The sequence below is a fragment of the Aspergillus nomiae genome (genome assembly GCF_001204775.2).
Source record: "Aspergillus nomiae NRRL 13137 chromosome Unknown contig00049, whole genome shotgun sequence".
NCBI lineage: Eukaryota > Fungi > Ascomycota > Eurotiomycetes > Eurotiales > Aspergillaceae > Aspergillus > Aspergillus nomiae.
Window position 1 is genome coordinate 1 of NW_015378104.1, and position 17,529 is coordinate 17,529.

At 48.3% G+C, this 17,529-nt stretch overlaps 5 protein-coding genes across 5 annotated transcripts; 3 read left to right on the plus strand and 2 right to left on the minus strand.

Moving 5' to 3' along the window:
- Nucleotides 1–11: 11 nt before the first annotated feature.
- Nucleotides 12–689, plus strand: ANOM_003510 (ATP-dependent RNA helicase drs1; the record flags this gene model as incomplete). Its single annotated transcript, XM_015548767.1, has 1 exon — nt 12–689. A coding segment is annotated over one exon (660 nt), but the record flags the coding sequence as incomplete, so codon positions are not given.
- Nucleotides 690–1,528: 839 nt separating this feature from the next.
- ANOM_003511 (2-isopropylmalate synthase) lies at nt 1,529–3,779 on the plus strand (the record flags this gene model as incomplete). The annotated part of the gene is made up of 4 exons (XM_015548768.1): nt 1,529–1,587; nt 1,709–1,853; nt 1,933–3,516; nt 3,582–3,779. Exons 1-4 carry the CDS (start codon nt 1,580–1,582, stop codon nt 3,777–3,779), a joined length of 1,935 nt encoding a protein of 644 aa, XP_015409515.1. The 5' UTR covers nt 1,529–1,579.
- Nucleotides 3,780–5,960: 2,181 nt separating this feature from the next.
- ANOM_003512 (SDR family NAD(P)-dependent oxidoreductase) lies at nt 5,961–7,244 on the plus strand (the record flags this gene model as incomplete). Its single annotated transcript, XM_015548769.1, has 8 exons — nt 5,961–6,071; nt 6,138–6,282; nt 6,362–6,511; nt 6,571–6,678; nt 6,735–6,875; nt 6,939–7,001; nt 7,066–7,144; nt 7,201–7,244. The coding sequence occupies exons 1-8, from the start codon at nt 6,022–6,024 to the stop codon at nt 7,242–7,244; spliced, it is 780 nt and encodes a 259-aa protein (XP_015409516.1). The 5' UTR covers nt 5,961–6,021.
- A 179-nt stretch (nt 7,245–7,423) lies between these two features.
- ANOM_003513 (Zn(II)2Cys6 transcription factor) lies at nt 7,424–10,078 on the minus strand (the record flags this gene model as incomplete). Its single annotated transcript, XM_015548770.1, has 9 exons — nt 7,424–7,732; nt 7,793–8,150; nt 8,209–8,240; nt 8,459–8,938; nt 8,997–9,295; nt 9,346–9,552; nt 9,611–9,783; nt 9,858–9,958; nt 10,013–10,078. 9 exons carry the CDS (start codon nt 10,076–10,078, stop codon nt 7,424–7,426), a joined length of 2,025 nt encoding a protein of 674 aa, XP_015409517.1.
- Nucleotides 10,079–11,248: 1,170 nt separating this feature from the next.
- ANOM_003514 (putative AMP binding domain protein) lies at nt 11,249–17,248 on the minus strand (the record flags this gene model as incomplete). Its single annotated transcript, XM_015548771.1, has 6 exons — nt 11,249–12,203; nt 12,262–12,865; nt 12,924–13,133; nt 13,191–16,933; nt 17,073–17,095; nt 17,189–17,248. The coding sequence occupies 6 exons, from the start codon at nt 17,246–17,248 to the stop codon at nt 11,249–11,251; spliced, it is 5,595 nt and encodes a 1,864-aa protein (XP_015409510.1).
- Nucleotides 17,249–17,529: the final 281 nt, after the last annotated feature.

Here is a 17,529-nt window from a genome sequence, read left to right on the forward strand (position 1 = left end):
ATTTCCGTGAGGGCAAGGTCTCTTTCCTACTGGCTACCGATCTGGCAGCACGTGGTTTGGATATTAAAGGGGTGGAAACGGTCATTAATTACGAAGCTCCTCAAAGCCATGAAATTTACCTGCATCGAGTCGGTCGTACTGCTCGTGCCGGTCGCTCTGGTCGAGCCTGCACAATCGCTGCCGAGCCAGATCGCAAGGTGGTTAAGGCAGCTGTCAAGGCTAGCAAGGCACAGGGAGCCAAGGTCGCAAGCCGAGTTGTCGACCCAGCTGTCGCCGACGGATGGGCTAAGAAGGCCAAGGATCTTGAGGAAGAAATTGACGCAGTGCTCGAAGAGGAGAAGATAGAAAAGCAGCTGGCGCAAGCGGAAATGCAGGTGACCAAGAGTGAGAATATGATTAAGCACGAAGCCGAGATTATGTCGCGACCAAAGCGTACATGGTTTGCAAGTGAGCGCGAAAAGATTCTCTCTAAGAAAGCCGGAGCCGCAGAGCTTAATGGATTGGATTCTGTGAAGTCGAAGAAGGACAAGCAGAAGCTGAGCAATAAGGACAAGAAGCGTCTTGATGACGCCCGCCAGCGTAATGAAGGAAATATTGGATGGAAGAAGGGCAAAGTGGACCGAGAATCTCAGAAGCAAGGGAAGATTCAGAAGGGCAAGAAAGATAATAAAAAGAAGGGCAAGAAATGAAGAAGAGGGAGAGTCGGATGTTGATGGCTACCACCCTACTGCATCAGGACTCTTGACACGTTTCTCTTGCCTATATATATATATATATATGTATGCATTCATGTACCTCATACCTCTAGATATCTTTTAAAAATCACTAGGATTATTCTCATTTGTTAACTCGGGACAACGAAAAATCATAAGCTTAACCTTATACCCGTTATCTTGGACATTGTCATGCATACCGCTGGATCACTGTCATGTCACACTGGGGATCAACAAACTGCCCGGAAACTGTCGGCTTGCCACGGACGAAAGTGGTCTGTTTTGATGGCCTGAGGCAGTCAAGACCTCCGGTCATCGGCCGACTGGGGACGATGAATCATGTTGAACTCCATCTAGAATGCAGATTGCACAAATAGGATGAAAGAACGGGCAATATTATTGCTAATAACAGCTCGATGATTGACCGGGTCCAAAGCGAGGCCCAGTGTGTTCCATTTACCTCTCTCGTACATCGTTAGACCACTAGAACTTTACTTTTGTCACCAACAAGGCGTAGCGGTTCAAGTCTTGAAGACGAAAAGGTGTAGTGTTAGTCACCCCGTCCCCGTTGCCCCATTTGTGGTCTGGTATCAAATCATACGCCGCTTTTGCCATCCGCTGTCGGCGAGAGAAAAATTGAAGCGGAGAGTCACTGCAATTGATTGGGTTGACTCATTGCGCATCTTAAATACCCTCAATTGCTTCGTCTGCGTTCGTTCAAACTTTTCCAGCTTATCTTTTCATTTTCTTCTTGACCGTCGACCTCTCCCCGTGCTGAGAGATTCTAATCCTCGACCATTCTCTGTCTCTCCCTCTCTCTTTTCTCTCCATTCCCCCACTGCGGATCTCACCCGCTAACCGCTACCATGCCGATGTAAGTCCACTGCCCCTCCCCCTCCATAGCTCCGTTATCGTGGAGCTTCCCGTCCGCAGCACTCAACGTCGCGCCCTGCCGCCTATTCTTTCAACTCAATGCACTTACATTCAAATGACAGGCTCAAAGACCCCTCGAAAAAGTACAGACGGTTTAAGCCGCTGCATCTCCCCGATCGCCAATGGCCCAACAAAGCCATCGAAAAGGCTCCCCGGTGGCTGGCTACTGATCTAAGAGATGGCAACCAGAGCTTGCCTGATCCAATGGTATGACAGCTTGTGGGAGAACACGTGCGACTAATTCATTGCACGAGACTAGCTATTCTAACATATCGGGTTTTCACAGGACGGTGAACAAAAATTCCGCTTCTTTAAAATGCTCGTCGATATCGGCTACAAGGAGATTGAAGTTTCCTTCCCATCTGCCTCGCAAACAGACTTCGACTTCACTCGGCGCCTGGTGGAGACTCCTGGCGTCGTTCCAGATGATGTATGGCTCCAGGTCCTGTCCCCTTGTCGTGAAGACCTCATCCGCCGCACGGTGGACTCTCTGAAGGGTGCAAAGAAGGCTATCCTGCACATTTACCTAGCCACGAGCCCATGCTTCCGTCGAATTGTCTTCAACATGGACAAACAGAAGAGTTTGGAAATGGCTGTCCGCTGCACCAAATTCGCACGTTCGATCACTAAGGACGACCCCTCGACCGCCGGTACCGAGTGGCACTTCGAGTTCTCTCCCGAAACATTCTCTGACACGGAGCCCGAGTTCGCTGCGCAGGTTTGCGAGGCCGTCAAGGAGGCTTGGGGTCCTACAGAGGAGGCTCCCATTATCTTTAACCTGCCCGCAACAGTAGAAATGTCGACTCCCAACGTTTTTGCGGACCAGATTGAGTACTTCTGCCGTCATGTGTCGGAGCGAGAGAAGTATGTCGTCTCCATTCACCCGCATAACGACCGTGGCTGTGCCATTGCGGCCGCTGAGCTGGCTCAGATGGCCGGTGCGCAGCGTGTGGAGGGCACTCTGTTCGGGAACGGTGAAAGAACGGGTAACGTTGATCTGGTCACTCTGGCTCTCAACCTCTACACACAGGGCATCACCCCCAATGTTGACTTCTCCGATATCAACGCTGTTATCAAGGTAGTTGAAGAAAGCAACAAGATCCCTGTCAACGAACGGTGGCCCTACGGCGGTCAACTGGTCGTTTGCGCTTTCAGTGGTAGCCACCAGGATGCTATTAAGAAAGGCTTCAAGATTCGTGATGATGCCACGGCAGCGTCAGGTGAGGAAGTCCAATGGGAAATTCCTTATCTCCCCTTGGATCCTCAAGATATTGGCAGAACTTACGAGGCTGTTATTCGTGTCAACTCCCAGAGTGGCAAGGGTGGTGCTGCTTGGGTTATCTTGCGCAGCTTGGAGCTGGATCTCCCGCGCGCCTTGCAGGTCGAGTTCAGCAAGATCGTCCAAAAGAAGTCGGAAGAGGTCAGCCGGGAACTGCGGGCAAGCGAGATCGTTGGTCTTTTCGAGGAGGCATACCACCTCAAGTCCAACCCTCGCTTCAACCTGGTTGACTACAACATCACCACGGACCGCTCAACATCTCCGGCACCTCCCGAGCCTGGCAAGGCTCTGAACACCAAGAACCTCAAGCGGCGCTTCACCGGTGTCATCGAGATCGATGGAGTTCAGCACGCTATTACTGGTGTTGGTCCCGGTGCTATCTCCTCCTTGGCTGGCGCCTTGTCGACACTCGGCATCGATCTCGACGTTGTCGACTACAAAGAACACTCCATTGGTTTGGGTAGGGAGGTGAAGGCCGCAACGTACATCCAGTGCACTGCGGCTGGTAGCAAGGAGCAGGTCTGGGGTGTTGGTATCCACCAGGACGTTGTCCAGGCCAGTTTGATCGCTTTGCTCAGTGCCGCTAGCTCTGTAAGCTCTCTAACTTCTTTAAGCTGCAATCATCATTATACATCGTACTAACTTCCGTCGAACAGTTTCTGACTAGTCGTGCCGGCTCCCCTGCTCCCTTCCGCCCTATCCGCTCCAACACCCTCACTGATGAGGACCTGCAAGCCCTAGAGACCCTCACCGGCTCCAGTGACCTTGCTACCAACCTGGCTAAGGCTGCTAACGGTAGTGCCAAGCCCCAGGTCGATATTGATGGCCTGACGAGACAAGCCGAGAGCCAGTAAATCTTGAGCTTTCTTTCTTACTACCCTTTTCGATATTTTCTCTCTATCTTTTCCTAATTCATGGTTGGGGGTGCATGTCCAGGTTTTTTATTTTTTTTTTTAAGACTGTAGTAGCAGAAAAGCAAGGTCTTAAAAAGCATTTTTGTATGTACAGAATGACATGGTATGAAAGATAATATAATTGAGATGTCAAACTTTTCTCACTTGGTTGTTAAATAGAAAATCACTTGCAAAAAAGAAACCAATTAAACCTCCTGCCGGGTCTACTTAGTAGATAGACTGGACGCCTGAGAGGGCACTCACAGTTTGCACATATACTCTACAAAACGGGCACAATCTGTACCCTTGTACCATCTATGAACTATAATATTATATCTCAAACAGACAAAAGACCGAACACAAAAGGGCAATGGCCGATGTCACTTGGGGATAGCTTTGGAGGTGGTGGATCGCCCAGGTGGATCCAGGAATGCCACCTTACCACATACGGTTAAATCTGACCCTAGTTCAGAAAAAATGTTTGGAATGGTTTTGAAAACTCTTCATAATTATAGATATCAAAGGTTCTAATATCAAATTGGGGATGTGGTTTAGTGGTATAATGTTCGCTTAGCATGTGAAAGGTCCGGGGTTCAATTCCCCGCATCTCCATCTTTTTTACGTTTTTCCCTTTCAAACATACCTGCTGTTCGTCCTAACAAGACCGCCGGGTGTAGTCGCTATGCTCCTGAGTGTTGTTGAATTTTTACACTTGGAGAGCTCTGTTTTCATTACATTCACGCTCGGTGAGGTTAGATGACATGCGAAAGTAGCAACACACCGACCCCAACATCGGTGGCCCTGTCTATGTACGAGATCCCAGCGCCCATTCTATAGACTTTGGGTTGCTTGCTATCCTCAGCAGAAGCGTTGCTTTGTCTTGTCTTTTGGTGGGTATCCTTTGGTAGCTCTTCTCTCTGATACAGGCGAGTGCGTAGAGATGCCTAGCTCCCAACAAGTTAGCCGTTTCATGTCACCTGAGGATGAGGTAAGTGAGGCATACGACTACATGCTGTACTTGAATATATCCTTAACTACTGGGAACAGCGTATCCCATATACCGACAAAGTCACAGAGTCTTCCACTTCAAAAGAACGTGCACATCAAAACCATACTCATGCTATCAAAGCAGGGGACGATACGGCCGATCCATCCACGCTGCGCGCTCTCTAGAGTTCCAGCAATTATCACATCATTCTGGAAAAGCACGACTAGATCGAGTTTCTTTAGGGGCCAGTATTACTCGCATGGTTACGTATTGTATATTGTTCAAGTGATAGCCCAGTTCAAGAATCCCGAGGATATTCAGGCGCTTCCAATGCTTCGAGAGACGGGATGCAGGAGGCTATCTTGAGAAGAGTCATATCGCAGCGGAAAATAGGTGGCTCACTGATGATAATGGTGTGCTGGAGTCTTCATACCCGTATGAAGTGTTGACAGCATGGAAAAATCAAGGAAGACCAGTGAGTGTCCTGGTTCAATCAATGCCCGCCAAACCATTTTGGATTTATTGCGACATAAATGTGTTCCTGGATGGTGCATCAATTAGGGTGACTGTACGGTTACCTTTGACTAAATTTGGAATGACTGGTATAGGGTAGGGATGGTCTAGTTGGAGGAGGAAATTCTCAAACACTCGTATGGTGGTGGGTGTATGGTCCTTGATGAGGCTGTCGCTCGGAAAGTATGGCCCTGTTTCATTCACAAGCAAGATTCCCTGCTTAAGGGTCCGGAGACAGGCAGATGAAAGGTACTAATCTCTGAGACATGTCATGTGTGGGTCTCCTTAATTGACACTTTCATCACATGGAGATCCCCCGGGCTGCGGAATTTTGCTATCGACAGGGCAATAAGGTGTAGAACAATGGTCGTTAGAGAGAAAGATCATCCGGTCTGGCATTAGGGAAGGGTCTGCAGAACAACCCTCAGCTTGGCATTTCTTGTTTATGTGTAGCGCCCATTATTTGAACGCTGGTGACATAGCTGATATCAATTAAACGAACCTCGGCACGATAACCTTTACCTACTACCACCATATGCAGGGCAAGCGGGGTAAAAAGTTCCCCTCATCGTACGATTAATCCATAAGACACACCCAAGAGATTGATTTCCAGGATGGTACATTAAATCTAATTTCTAAACCAAATTGACTTTCACTTTCCCGACCTTGCTGCAAACTATATCTTAAGAGTCGCCGACAAACATGCCTTACTCGCTAAAGGGAAGAAACGTGCTGGTGACAGCCGGCTCCAGGTGAGAGAGCTCCTTATCACTCATTGGGAATCCCCTTTGGCTAATAACAGCTACAATGGCTTCTAGAGGCCTAGGCGCCCTGGTATGCGAGAAGTTTGCAGCTGAAGGTGCCAACGTGCTTATCAACTACCACTCCAACGCAGAGGCTGCGCAGCAATTGGCCGACAAACTTGAGAAAGAGTACTCGGTGAAGTGCCACATCGCTCAAGCTGTATGAATGTCTTCCAGAGAGAATTACTCGATCGCATGACGCTACGTGTTCCTATACTGAATTAACTATTCCAATTAAGGATACGCTCGTGGCCGCCGAGAACGACCAGCTTATTCACACAACAGTGGAAAAGCTAGGCGGTTTAGATATCATCATTGCGAATGCTGGATGGACGCGCTTTACTCGCCCCGGAGACATTTATGATATGTCCCACGATGAATGGAACAAGGTAATCCCCCCATGGTGCAAGAGGATTCCCCGTGAATCAGTACTTATCCGCACGTCTAGTGCTGGGCAGCCAACGTAATGTCCCACCTGCAGCTTATGCAAACCGCTCAGCCTATCATGTCGAAAAACCCCGACGGCGGCGTCTACATCGCAACTTCTTCTATTGCCGTATGCTCAGAACCCATCTCAGCTGATCTTCGTGGCTCTATGGCTGACCCTTACAGGGAATCACAACGAGCGGAAGCAGCATGGCATACTCAGTCACCAAAGCAGCAGGCCTGCACCTGATGAAGCATTTCGCCTTCACATTTGGACCAGAGATCCGCGTCAATGCAGTCTTGCCGGGTCTACTTCTGACGGAATGGGTACGTCCACCAATTAACACTGTTAAACATCCTTAGTGCGGGTGATACTGAGTAAAAGTCCAGGGCATGAAGTTCGGTGATAACATAATCAATGCGCTAAAGGAGCGATCTACTTTGAGACACGAGGTATGAACTTGGATTTGCTGCAGGCCCAAACCGAGATATCGCTAATATAGGAAAACCTAACTAGACGTACCTGGACGACTGTGCGGATGCATACATCAGTCTTGCGAAGAATACGTCTGCGACGGGCCAGCAGCTCACTATTGGTATATTGCACAGTCCCATACACATCTTTCGAGACACTAATTGAATTTTTCAATAGATGCGGGTTTGGCTCTTGGACATCTCCCATCAGCTAAAGTTTGAAGTTTGTACGGTAGACTTTATTTTGATTTCGGATTAGTTCGATATCAATACCATGCCCTGGGTTGAGATGCATCGTTCTGCATGTCCTGTTGTGTGGACAAAACCAAAGCAAGGCCCAAGTAAAGTGAGCCATAGTAATAGTACTAGCAATTATAGTCTATCTTACACAACCAGAAACACTACTCCCTGGAGCGTCCTTCAAATAAATCTTGTTTCCCATACTGCCAAAGATCAGTTAAATCGAAATCCAACGACCACGGTATGAAAGGAACAGAGCCGGGTAACGACTCAGCAAAGAATCCCATGTTATAGTTCTCATGATAAGGATGCTGCTCGGACGGCATCTCATCTGTTGGTAGATCATCAAGATCGTTATACAAGGATTCCCATGCGTTATCTTTAGAAGTTAATTCGTGCGGTAACTCTGTTTCGGTTAAGCTGGCAGGTTCCGTAAGATTCAAGCTCGCATTATACCTTGCGGTTGTCCGCTAGAGTCCAGTTAGCATGTTATATTTCATGCAGTACAGACAAACAAAGCGTATACGTACGTGTGTATCAGCCGTGGAGATAGCACCCTTGTTGCGCGGCTGGACATGGTTATTTGCTGCAGGGCAATGGGGGAGATGCATGGCCGCCTCATCAGAATCTCGACGTGGCCGCTTCGATACGTTTTTCAATTCAACATGCACCTTTTCCACATACTCCACTGCCATTGACCTCATTTTGCTAAATATCTCATAGACTAAATTGGGCAGAAACGTTCCACTGGCTTGAAGACTGGGGAACAGGGAATCGAGGATGACTCCCAGAAGCTGAACGTCTTCAGTGATATATGAATCGCCGGGATTCTGAATAACATTGGCGAAAAGAATAATGAACGCTGAGAGTGAATGATACAGCGTGAGACTAGGACCGGTCAGACATGTTGATTTATAGTACACATCTTGGCGAAGGAGACTCTTACCCAACTAGCATGGTCCTCTTGGGAAAGCCATACTGGGTGATTGCAATCAAAAGACGCGCGACATTTCGAGCTGAATCCAAACATATCATATGCCCGGTATAGACACGATCTCCGATGTCACCACAATCTTGGCGAGCATCTCATGGCGCAGTTCGTCATATTCTGTCAGCTGATCTTGAAAGGCCCAGCAACGATGTAGGGTTGCTAGACAGTTAAAATATTCGAGATGTAACGTAATCGCATGACGCACGTTTTCCTTGGAGCAAACGAGTGGCTTTCCTGGTTGGACGTCTACTGGTAGAGATCGACACCACTCCTGAAGTTTCGTATCCAGCTCAGATATAGTTCGAAATCTTTTCAAAGCCGGGTATCTCCTTGAGCGAGCGCTATATAGTTCCGAATAAACCTCACTAGCAATTCTGCTAAGGTTTATGTGCGCCAAGAGCAAGACAGCAGTCCTGGGGTTTGTAACGGCCAACTGCCGCTCGTCCGGAACATCGATTTCTATATCTCTATCATCAATGGCTGGTGGCCTTCCTAACCTAAGGCTGAGGCTTTTGTCGAGAGAGTACATGCACCAGAAGATAATATATCGCTCAGAGACCTCCGGCGGTGAAAGGCGAGGGTCCTTCAACTGTTGCTGCAAGCCAAGTGAAGTAGCAACCCGTACTGCAGCTCCTAAAGCAATGTATGAAGCTTCTTTGTCAAGAAGAATTTCTGTGATAAAGGCCTGGGAATATACTGGTTAGTCCAAAGCCGAAGTCGAGATCAACAGAAGGGGGCCTTACCATTCCCACCAACGCTTGAACCGCCATAAGATCCCTGCAGCTGAGAGATAACTCACCGAAAACATTCCAGCAATTCCGTAGGTAGTCTACTGCAGTAGTGGGCGCTAGCATTGAGCTTCCAGCACTCGCACTCATATTCTCCTCGTGCGATAGCAGGCAGCCAAGCGCGAGTACTACATTGAGCGAGGCATACCAAGATGTGCTCTTGGGGGGGCAAGAAGTATACTGCTGTTCGTACAGAACTTCAAACTTATCCCTTCGATACAAAGGTATAACATCATTAAGGACGTCAAAAAAATCTGAAAGCTTATCAGATAAGGTGTACTGATACGTGTGGGAATAATCTTACATGCGACAAATGAATCAGCAAGATGCTTAGGTGGAATTGGCACTTGTCCTCGATAGTCTAGGCCCTGCCATACGCGGAGTGATTCATGAAAAGGAGGGCATGCTTGTATTCGCCTCAGGATGAGATCCGATAGGTCCGAGGAATTAGTTCTACTGGATATCCACTGTAATCCAGCAGGAGAGAAAAGAGAGAGACTCGAAGCTGAGCCTGAAGCGTGTAGGTCGTCAGCACAGTTTCTATATATTATAAGAAGATCCATATTTACCAATAAAAGTAGAGGAACCCTCATCATGAAGTAATAGCATTGAGAGTTGGTCATCCAGATCAGTTGATGTACCAGTAGTGGCAGGAGTGGCAGCCTCACTTGCGAGGCCTGACGCGGCCAAGATCGACTCCATACGCTCAATCCGGCTTTCCATATCTAGGATCTTTCCTCGCCTAAATGACGGTAAATCAAAGACGTGATTCAAATTTAGATGTCTCTGCACACTATTTCGGCCATGCTTACTTACCTGTCTGGTTTTGATGTCTTTCGGGGATGGAAAGTTGTGACACAATCATCGCCTCGTTGTAGGCACCGAGCACAGCTCTGGCCTTCCCTCTGGCATCTCACCTATTGAAGAGCAGGTCAATCATCGGATACCCGCGGAATACCCAAGTAACTTACCTTTGCAGCCCTACACTTATCACACGATGTCCGCAACGCGTGGCCGAAAGGCGGATGAGGATCCATATTGGACTAGATTAGTAGGTATATTTTTTGTCGCTAGATGAAAAATATCGGAGTGGTTAGTGAAGTAGGAGATAGAAACCCGCGATCGCTCACCTCGCTTAAGATAAATGCAAAAAGTAAAATAAGACTAGTTCTCGGTTTAAGAATCGGAGTGGGTCTACCTTAATCTCTAGACCCTGCAACCTTGATTGCCCAGGATCCGAATCGCTTCCAAAATACTCCGTAGTGGGTTATCCTTTGTGGTTGATTTCTTGGTTAAGGTAGGTATCAATGGTGGAAAGACTAGTAGCCCAGCCCGTGACCGTTTTAGACTCTTAGTGGCGCCATTAACCTCACGTGGCGAATTTGAGACCATAATTAAATCAGGTTGCATATAGAAAGCTGTATACTGTGTATAAATTGGACTTTGCTCATCTTCAGTGACTAAGCGGCCATAGACTGAATCCAGTTCCGGTACCTACTTCGCATCATAGTTGATTATCCATAGAAATTGCTGTTGTTTTAAACCCTTTGTATTGTGTAATCTCCTTTTTGAAAGCACCCATTTTACACAATACTGTAAAAGAACCACCCAACTTACGTTATATAATACTATCTTCAGGCGTCGAAGGTGGGAACGCAAAGCCCTATGAATCTTGGCAATTGAATTACCTCGGCCCCGTGTCATCCTTATGATTGAGGATCCACCACGGAGTTAACGCTGACTACTTACTAGTAGCATGCCTTCTTCCGAGTCACTTCGAGAACCATCCACCACGGTAAATGTGTTCGAGCAGCTGGTGCTAGTTGATAAACAAATCCTGTCATTGCCAGTTGATAGCTAAAGGCACCTAGCATATTCATCCATGGGGTATGTATGTACAAAACGTGGAATGCCGTTCATAGTGCGAATAAAGTAGAGAAATCATTTGATCAAAGACAATAGCGAGAGGATAGATGCGCACAGGGGAATGAATGGGTTAAAGAGGCAATGGGATTTGGAAAGCCATAAGGACGATGATATGTTTAGGGGACATAGATGACAAGAAAAGAAGAAGAAGGGCTCCAAGTACTCTATGCCAGAAACGGGATACAAGACAGCCAACACTAGATCAAAGCATCTGCGTCTAATTACCCAATCTATATGTCATGACCACTGTTGCACGGTAGACTGAGGAAGTTCACGTGCCTTCAGATCCCATAGTTATTTCCGTCATATCGCCTTCTTGTCATGTCATTGTTATTGCTGGGTGTACTATGAACACCGCCCTGACCATGTGTATCATCAACTCCCAGCGTTGACTGGTACATAAGAGCTTCTTGTGGCCAGTCGCCAGCACCGACCTCCAGCGCTTCAGGCCGCCTATCGTAGAAATCAGGTTGGCTAGTTGAGAAACCACCAGGAACACTAGCATGCTGTTGTTTATGGGCAAGAGAGTCGCCCCTGGGAGGGTTACGGTAAGGCAAATTTTCCATCGCGGGGGAACTTGCTTCCATTGCTGTTGTGGCCGTTGAGTTAGCAAAATCACCGAAGTCGAATCCAAAGTCAGGGTTTCCAATTGTTGCAGGAGCTTCAGCTTTTGCCGGAAGACCTCCAGCAGTTGAAGATGTTGTCGGTCGTGTCGGTTCCGCGATGTGTGGAACTGAGGGGACTGTTTCGGGAATGGCGATCGGGCTATCAGTCGTCGGTCCCTCTCTTTCTTGCGTAGCAAGGTAGGAACCATGTGCTTCGGGCTGCTCCATAAGCACTGGAGCTGGTGAGCGAGGTACAGCCGAGTCACTATCTGGAATCACGGTAGATCGTCGGGTGCTGTTGCCCATCATGCTCCCGGGTTTTGAGCTTCGGCTGACGCGATGCTGAGGGGCTTCCGAGAAAGGATTTTCTGGACCCTCCATATCGCGGATACTGAATTGGGCGATCGATCGTAATTTTCGTGTGACCCAAGATGCTAAGACCTTGCCTCTTTGTTTTTCGCCTAGTCGGGACCGAGGGAAGTCTCCATGAGAAACAAATGCCACGATATCGGCAACAACTTGGTGCTCGTTTAGAATAGCGTCAACAATTACAGGCACGAGAGATGCTAAGTAAGCCTTCCTTGTAACTTCAACAACAACAACTATCAATCCACCTGCCTGGAAGACAGCACTATATCAATTATTTAGCAAATGCATGCCATACTGAAATACTATGACTGTTTACTTACCAGCCTCCAGTCACAATGTTGCGGTGACATCTCTCAACGGAGTTTTCAATATCCATTGGGAAATGATTGAGACCATTGACCTCAAAGGTCTCACCGATCCCTCCAAGGACAAATAGTACTTGCATTTCGACGGGCTGTCCTCCAGGGCCAATGGGTCTCGTGACAGTGTGGAGGAAGCCTAGATCACCGGTACGTACGTAGGCCACACTAGGGTCACCGTCGACAATCCGCCCGTTGAAACGCTCGTGGTCAAAGTCTTGTTTAGAGCCGTAGAATGCCTTAGCGCAAGCATCCGACTGTATCCAGATCTCGCCGTATTCACCCACATGTGACAAAGTACAGGTCTCCGGGTTCACAATAGCTATTTGTGTATTCACCGGCACCATTCCAGAGTCTTGGACAGCAAGGGCAGTCGGGTCTGTATCAGGATCTACGGGACACACTAGTCCCCGACGTAGAGCCCGAAGGTCAAGCCATAATTCAATCGGTTCGATGCACATATATGATCTCGTAACAACCATCGGGTTGAGGACATGAGAATACACAATGTTGATTGCGGTGCGGTCGAGACTTGCAGAAGCAAAGTGCAGACGCACCTTCTGGTCTAGAGGCAAGATTGTGTTAGCATGCCTGTTTTGATCGATGAATCATAAGGTACATACATATATCGATACGTGGTCGACCTTCAGCAGATATCATCAAGTTCTTCAGTTCCTGAAGTTGGAACCCCTTCCCAGCCATTGCAGTCATCGCGTAATCCAACATCTGACTGGTAGCATACGTGTCTTTGATCTTATAGCGTGAGAGAGTGACGAAAAGTGTCATAGGGTTTGTTGCGAAGTCGACAGGTGATACGAGGTATGTCGGTGCCCCTAGAAGCTTTGGTTAACCCGCAAGGCATTTATCTTAGGCTTATTGGTACTGCTTACCAACATATATACCCATCAAACAGGTATGGAGGAAGCCAAGACTTAGGGTGCTGCGAACGCTACCTAGAACTGGTCTTGCACTGCTCATCTGGCACGTCTCTTTTTGTACCTTGCACATACCCATGATAGTGTCGTGGCCGATATGGACCGATATCCTCCTCTGATCTGGCGTCCAATAAGTCCACACCATGGCCGGTGTACTTCCCTGTAGCCATGCATCTTTCACAACATAACCGAGCTCCCGACAGCCGTGAGACTGTTTCGTTGGTTTTGTGGTGTTGTAGATTGCCGGTACACCAATTCGAAGAACCTGTGCAGACTGCTTGATATGCTGCGAAACAAGCTTTTGTCTCATCACATGATCAACATCGCTGTTTACAATGATGGCTTTCACATTGAAATCATTGATAACATGTAGGAAAGCTGGAGCATCTTCCGAGAGCCGATTTTGGTCAATAGGGGGAAGAGGAATGGCAACCACCCCTAGACAGAAGCAAGCATGAACTGCATAAACGTATTCTTCTGAGTGGGTATACATAAGCACCAAGTGATCGCCTGGGCGAACTTTGACTTTATTTCTCAGATAGGTTGCTACGGCAGCAACTTTCAAGTCGAACTTTTTCCAAGTGATACCCTTCCCTTCCTTTCCACGGCCATCGATGGAGCAATAAGCTAGCTCTTCTGCCTGACGAGAAACACGCCAATGAAGAAGATCCACGATGGTTGAAAAATTGCTCAGTGGCGTCGATGTGCGATCATCCATGACGACTTCACGGTAGTCTACCCCAGAATACTGCTTTTCTTGCATGGAAAGCATTTCTTGTCTTGACATCAGGGCTAGGGGAGACCAGATTCCTCCGACTGGGTCAACTCCAACTGGTAAATTCATAACCGACCGTTCAACGCCGAACTTCACGTGAACACAGGGTAAAGTTCCAGAATCAAAGTCTCTGCGACAGAGCATGTTACCGATCTCTTGCCTGCCATTCTTAGTGACACGGGGTAGAGTGTTGGGCGCGGTGAGTAGCACACAGTAGACGCGCAAGTGATGCTCTTGATAGAGGACTTCCATGCACCTTTCTGCTAGAGATTCAAGGAGAACCGAGTCCAACTGCCTTGGAGGCCCACCAGAGGTTGCTGGTGCCGTGGACGCCGCGTATGACTCTAGAACCACGATCGGTAGGTGTTCTTCGTTGACAAAAACATCGAAGGCCGTACAATCATGTACCTTAGGTACGTTTTTCAAAAGACTGACGACCATATGTTGAACGAAGAAATAACGATGTTCAACGATTTCCTGTCCGTGTTCCACCCATTCGACCTTTTGACGAAGACGGTCTTCATAGAGGCCCAGCACAAATATCTTGCCTTCGATCACACAGCCCAGTAGACCAGTCCGCAAGAACTCCGGCTCCACCAACACGGGAGTTGGGTTTCCCTCCTCGAACTTGTAGGGCCGTGCATGAAATATTGCTTCTGTATGTTTTGGCAGTGCCCAGAAGCCTCCAGAAAGGGATGGCGAGTCCACCCAAATCTCTCCGATCACATTCGGTGTGCACAGCAAATTTGTCTCAGGATCGACAACAGCCAGTGTGGCATCAGGGATAGGATAACCGAACGAGCCAACGCGCACAGCATGTGGCATAGACCCGGCGAACTTTCTGGCCTCTTCACCCATGGCCAAGACGACAATTTCGTTGCTTTTCAAGGCCTCTTTGTCGAGAAGGACTTCTTGGAGCTCATTCTTTGTTTGCTCCTTCGAGACAGGAGCCGGTGATGACCCCCCACCCAACAAACTGCTGCCAAACCCGCTGTTATCTTTAGTCTTCTCTGAGTGTCTCTCCTCCTTCTTAAAATCCTCACGCTCATTTGGATCCATTTCATGAGTCAAAGAACAACCCATACGTTCTTCACCGCCTAGCCAGTCCCGCACACTGATTACCATACCTCCATGCTCGGGCAAGCAAAGCATTGGAGCGACGATCTCCCGAGCTCTTGGGTTCCTCATCGGTCTTAGCCATCTGTCCGCTAAGATCTCGTGGAACTCAGCATCGACAGTAAGAGTGTCTATAAGACAGAGCTTAACACTTCCGAAGTTGGGTTCGGAATTCTTCTTATAATGCCGCGTGGCCATGGGATCCTGTTGATAATTGTATGCGGCTATTTTGAGACCAGGGTAATCTGCAGCCATGATAGTTGCCCTGTACTTCGTGATGAGGTGTGCATAAAGGCCTGGCGTTTCAACCGCCCGGTCTTCTAGCCAGACAGTTGTGTGGCCACCATATACTGTAAGAAGCACGCCTAATATCATACCTATCCCATGCCTGGGGTCGAGATAGCTCATGAGCGTTTCTCCATGCGATCTGACTTTTGAAGACCCCGGCACAGTCGAGATCATTGCACTAAGGCAGGCCATCTGATGCATGATCGTCCGGTGGCTCATGACGACACCGCGCAAATCCCCTGTAGGTGCCCTTGAAAATTCAATATAAGCTAGGTCGGGCACCACAAGAGGCGGTACATCATCCTTTTTTTTCGGATGATAACTTCCGAATTCGTTCGTTTTCCACCACTCTACACCTCTTGGCCAGTTCAATTTTTGGGCAGTAATATCCCTTTGAAAGCTCTTCAAATTATTTTCCGTAGTCAATGCAAGATGCGCTTGCGTTGAGGTGAGAACAAGGTTAAGACTTTGATAGTCCTCGAGGCTATTGATCGGTACAGCAACAACGCCGGCGATGAAGCATCCCATGAGCGCAACGGCAAACTCTATGACCTCGGAATCTCGGTAGATGAGTGCTACTCGGTCACCACGATAAAGATTACTCTTATCTCGGATAACCTGTGCGACCTTTTCAGCACGACTTGCAAGCTTCTCCCATGTGATCGACGCAATCTCCTTGCCCTTTTGATCCAATACCCAGTAAGCAGCCTGTTTGGAATGAATCCGAGAGCGATGCCGAAGCACAGCTGGAATGTTGTCGAAGTTAGACATTGGCATATTCTTGTCATGGGGATCATGAACTGCAAATGGAATGTCGCGAGGCTCTAGAGGGAGTAAATGCTCAATTGCGGGCCCATGAGGCAGCTCAGAAGCAGGTATCAGTGGCGGTGCCATATTTGCAGTGGGAGAAAATGCGTCCGACTGGGAGTAACGATGAAAGCCGCCCCCGCCATAGCTATCTCTATAATCATCTTGTTGCTGTCCCGCGAAATCAGAGAAGTACCCTTGCTGTGAGTCGAGCATCGTCGACTGCCGCGTGATTCCGCCAGGTGGCATTTCATACACACCGGCAGGCTCGTCCAAATGTTCTTGGTAAGGACCAGGGTTGAATGCATAGTTCTGACTCAATAGTGTCGCGGTCCTTGTGTCTTCTGGTGTGACAGGCGCTTGTTGCGACTTTGGCAGGAATAAAGAGTCGTATGAGCCAGACGAGGGCATTCGGTCGAGAGCCTGTAGGAACGCGCTGTCTCTATCAACGGTGTGTTGTGTATCTGCACTGATCCTTCGATCGTATCCGAAGCTTCCGCTACCCGGTGTGTTGTCACGTCCATTGGTGAATGAAGGAAAGCCCTGAGCTGTAGATTCGGCTGTAGGCGGTCGAACGCTAAGTATGGCCGGCGGGGCATTATTTGAGCTCGTCAACGATGAAGAGGGTCCGCCCGAGCTAGGTGTATTGACTTCTAGGCCGCTGTTAGGGCCAAAGAATTGTGAAAGGAGAAGCGTCCGGCGTTTCTGGTAGCTTCCAAGAAAATCAGTTTCAACAATAGTTAATAGTATATGTCCCATTGTATTTGATTTAAACATCATTCATTTGAGCACATCCGATGCTTTTCCCGGCGGCTCTCATTCACCATGTTTGTCCGACAGAGGTCGCTTACCCTTTCTGCGTGATATCTCCTTCCTGAGAACCCAAGATGTTAGTCTTATACGGTCAAGCGAGTATGACTCCCATATCTTTAGGAGCAGCTGATAGGTTTCTCTGCTCCATACACACCTCCAATTCTCTGTCGAGGTTCCGCAAAGCGCTATTCAGCTCTGGATTATCGTCCGCCATTTTCGAAGTGTTGAATGTGAACGTGTTGAGGGGCTCTCATGCGAATCCGCGTCTAAAAGGATAAAAGAGTTCTACGATCCTCATCTCAGGATCCCCGAGGCGTCAGTCGTAGAGCGCTAGAGGGAATCTCAAACACCCTGACTTATGTGGCCCCCTGGCGATGATATCGTGAGGTGGTTCTATTTCACTCCGGGTTGTCCTCTATTTCTCCGCGCTTGAAGAGCCACAACGTCACCTGCCGCCGTGGCTTAAAGCCCCTCAAAGAAGGGTCTCCACAAGTA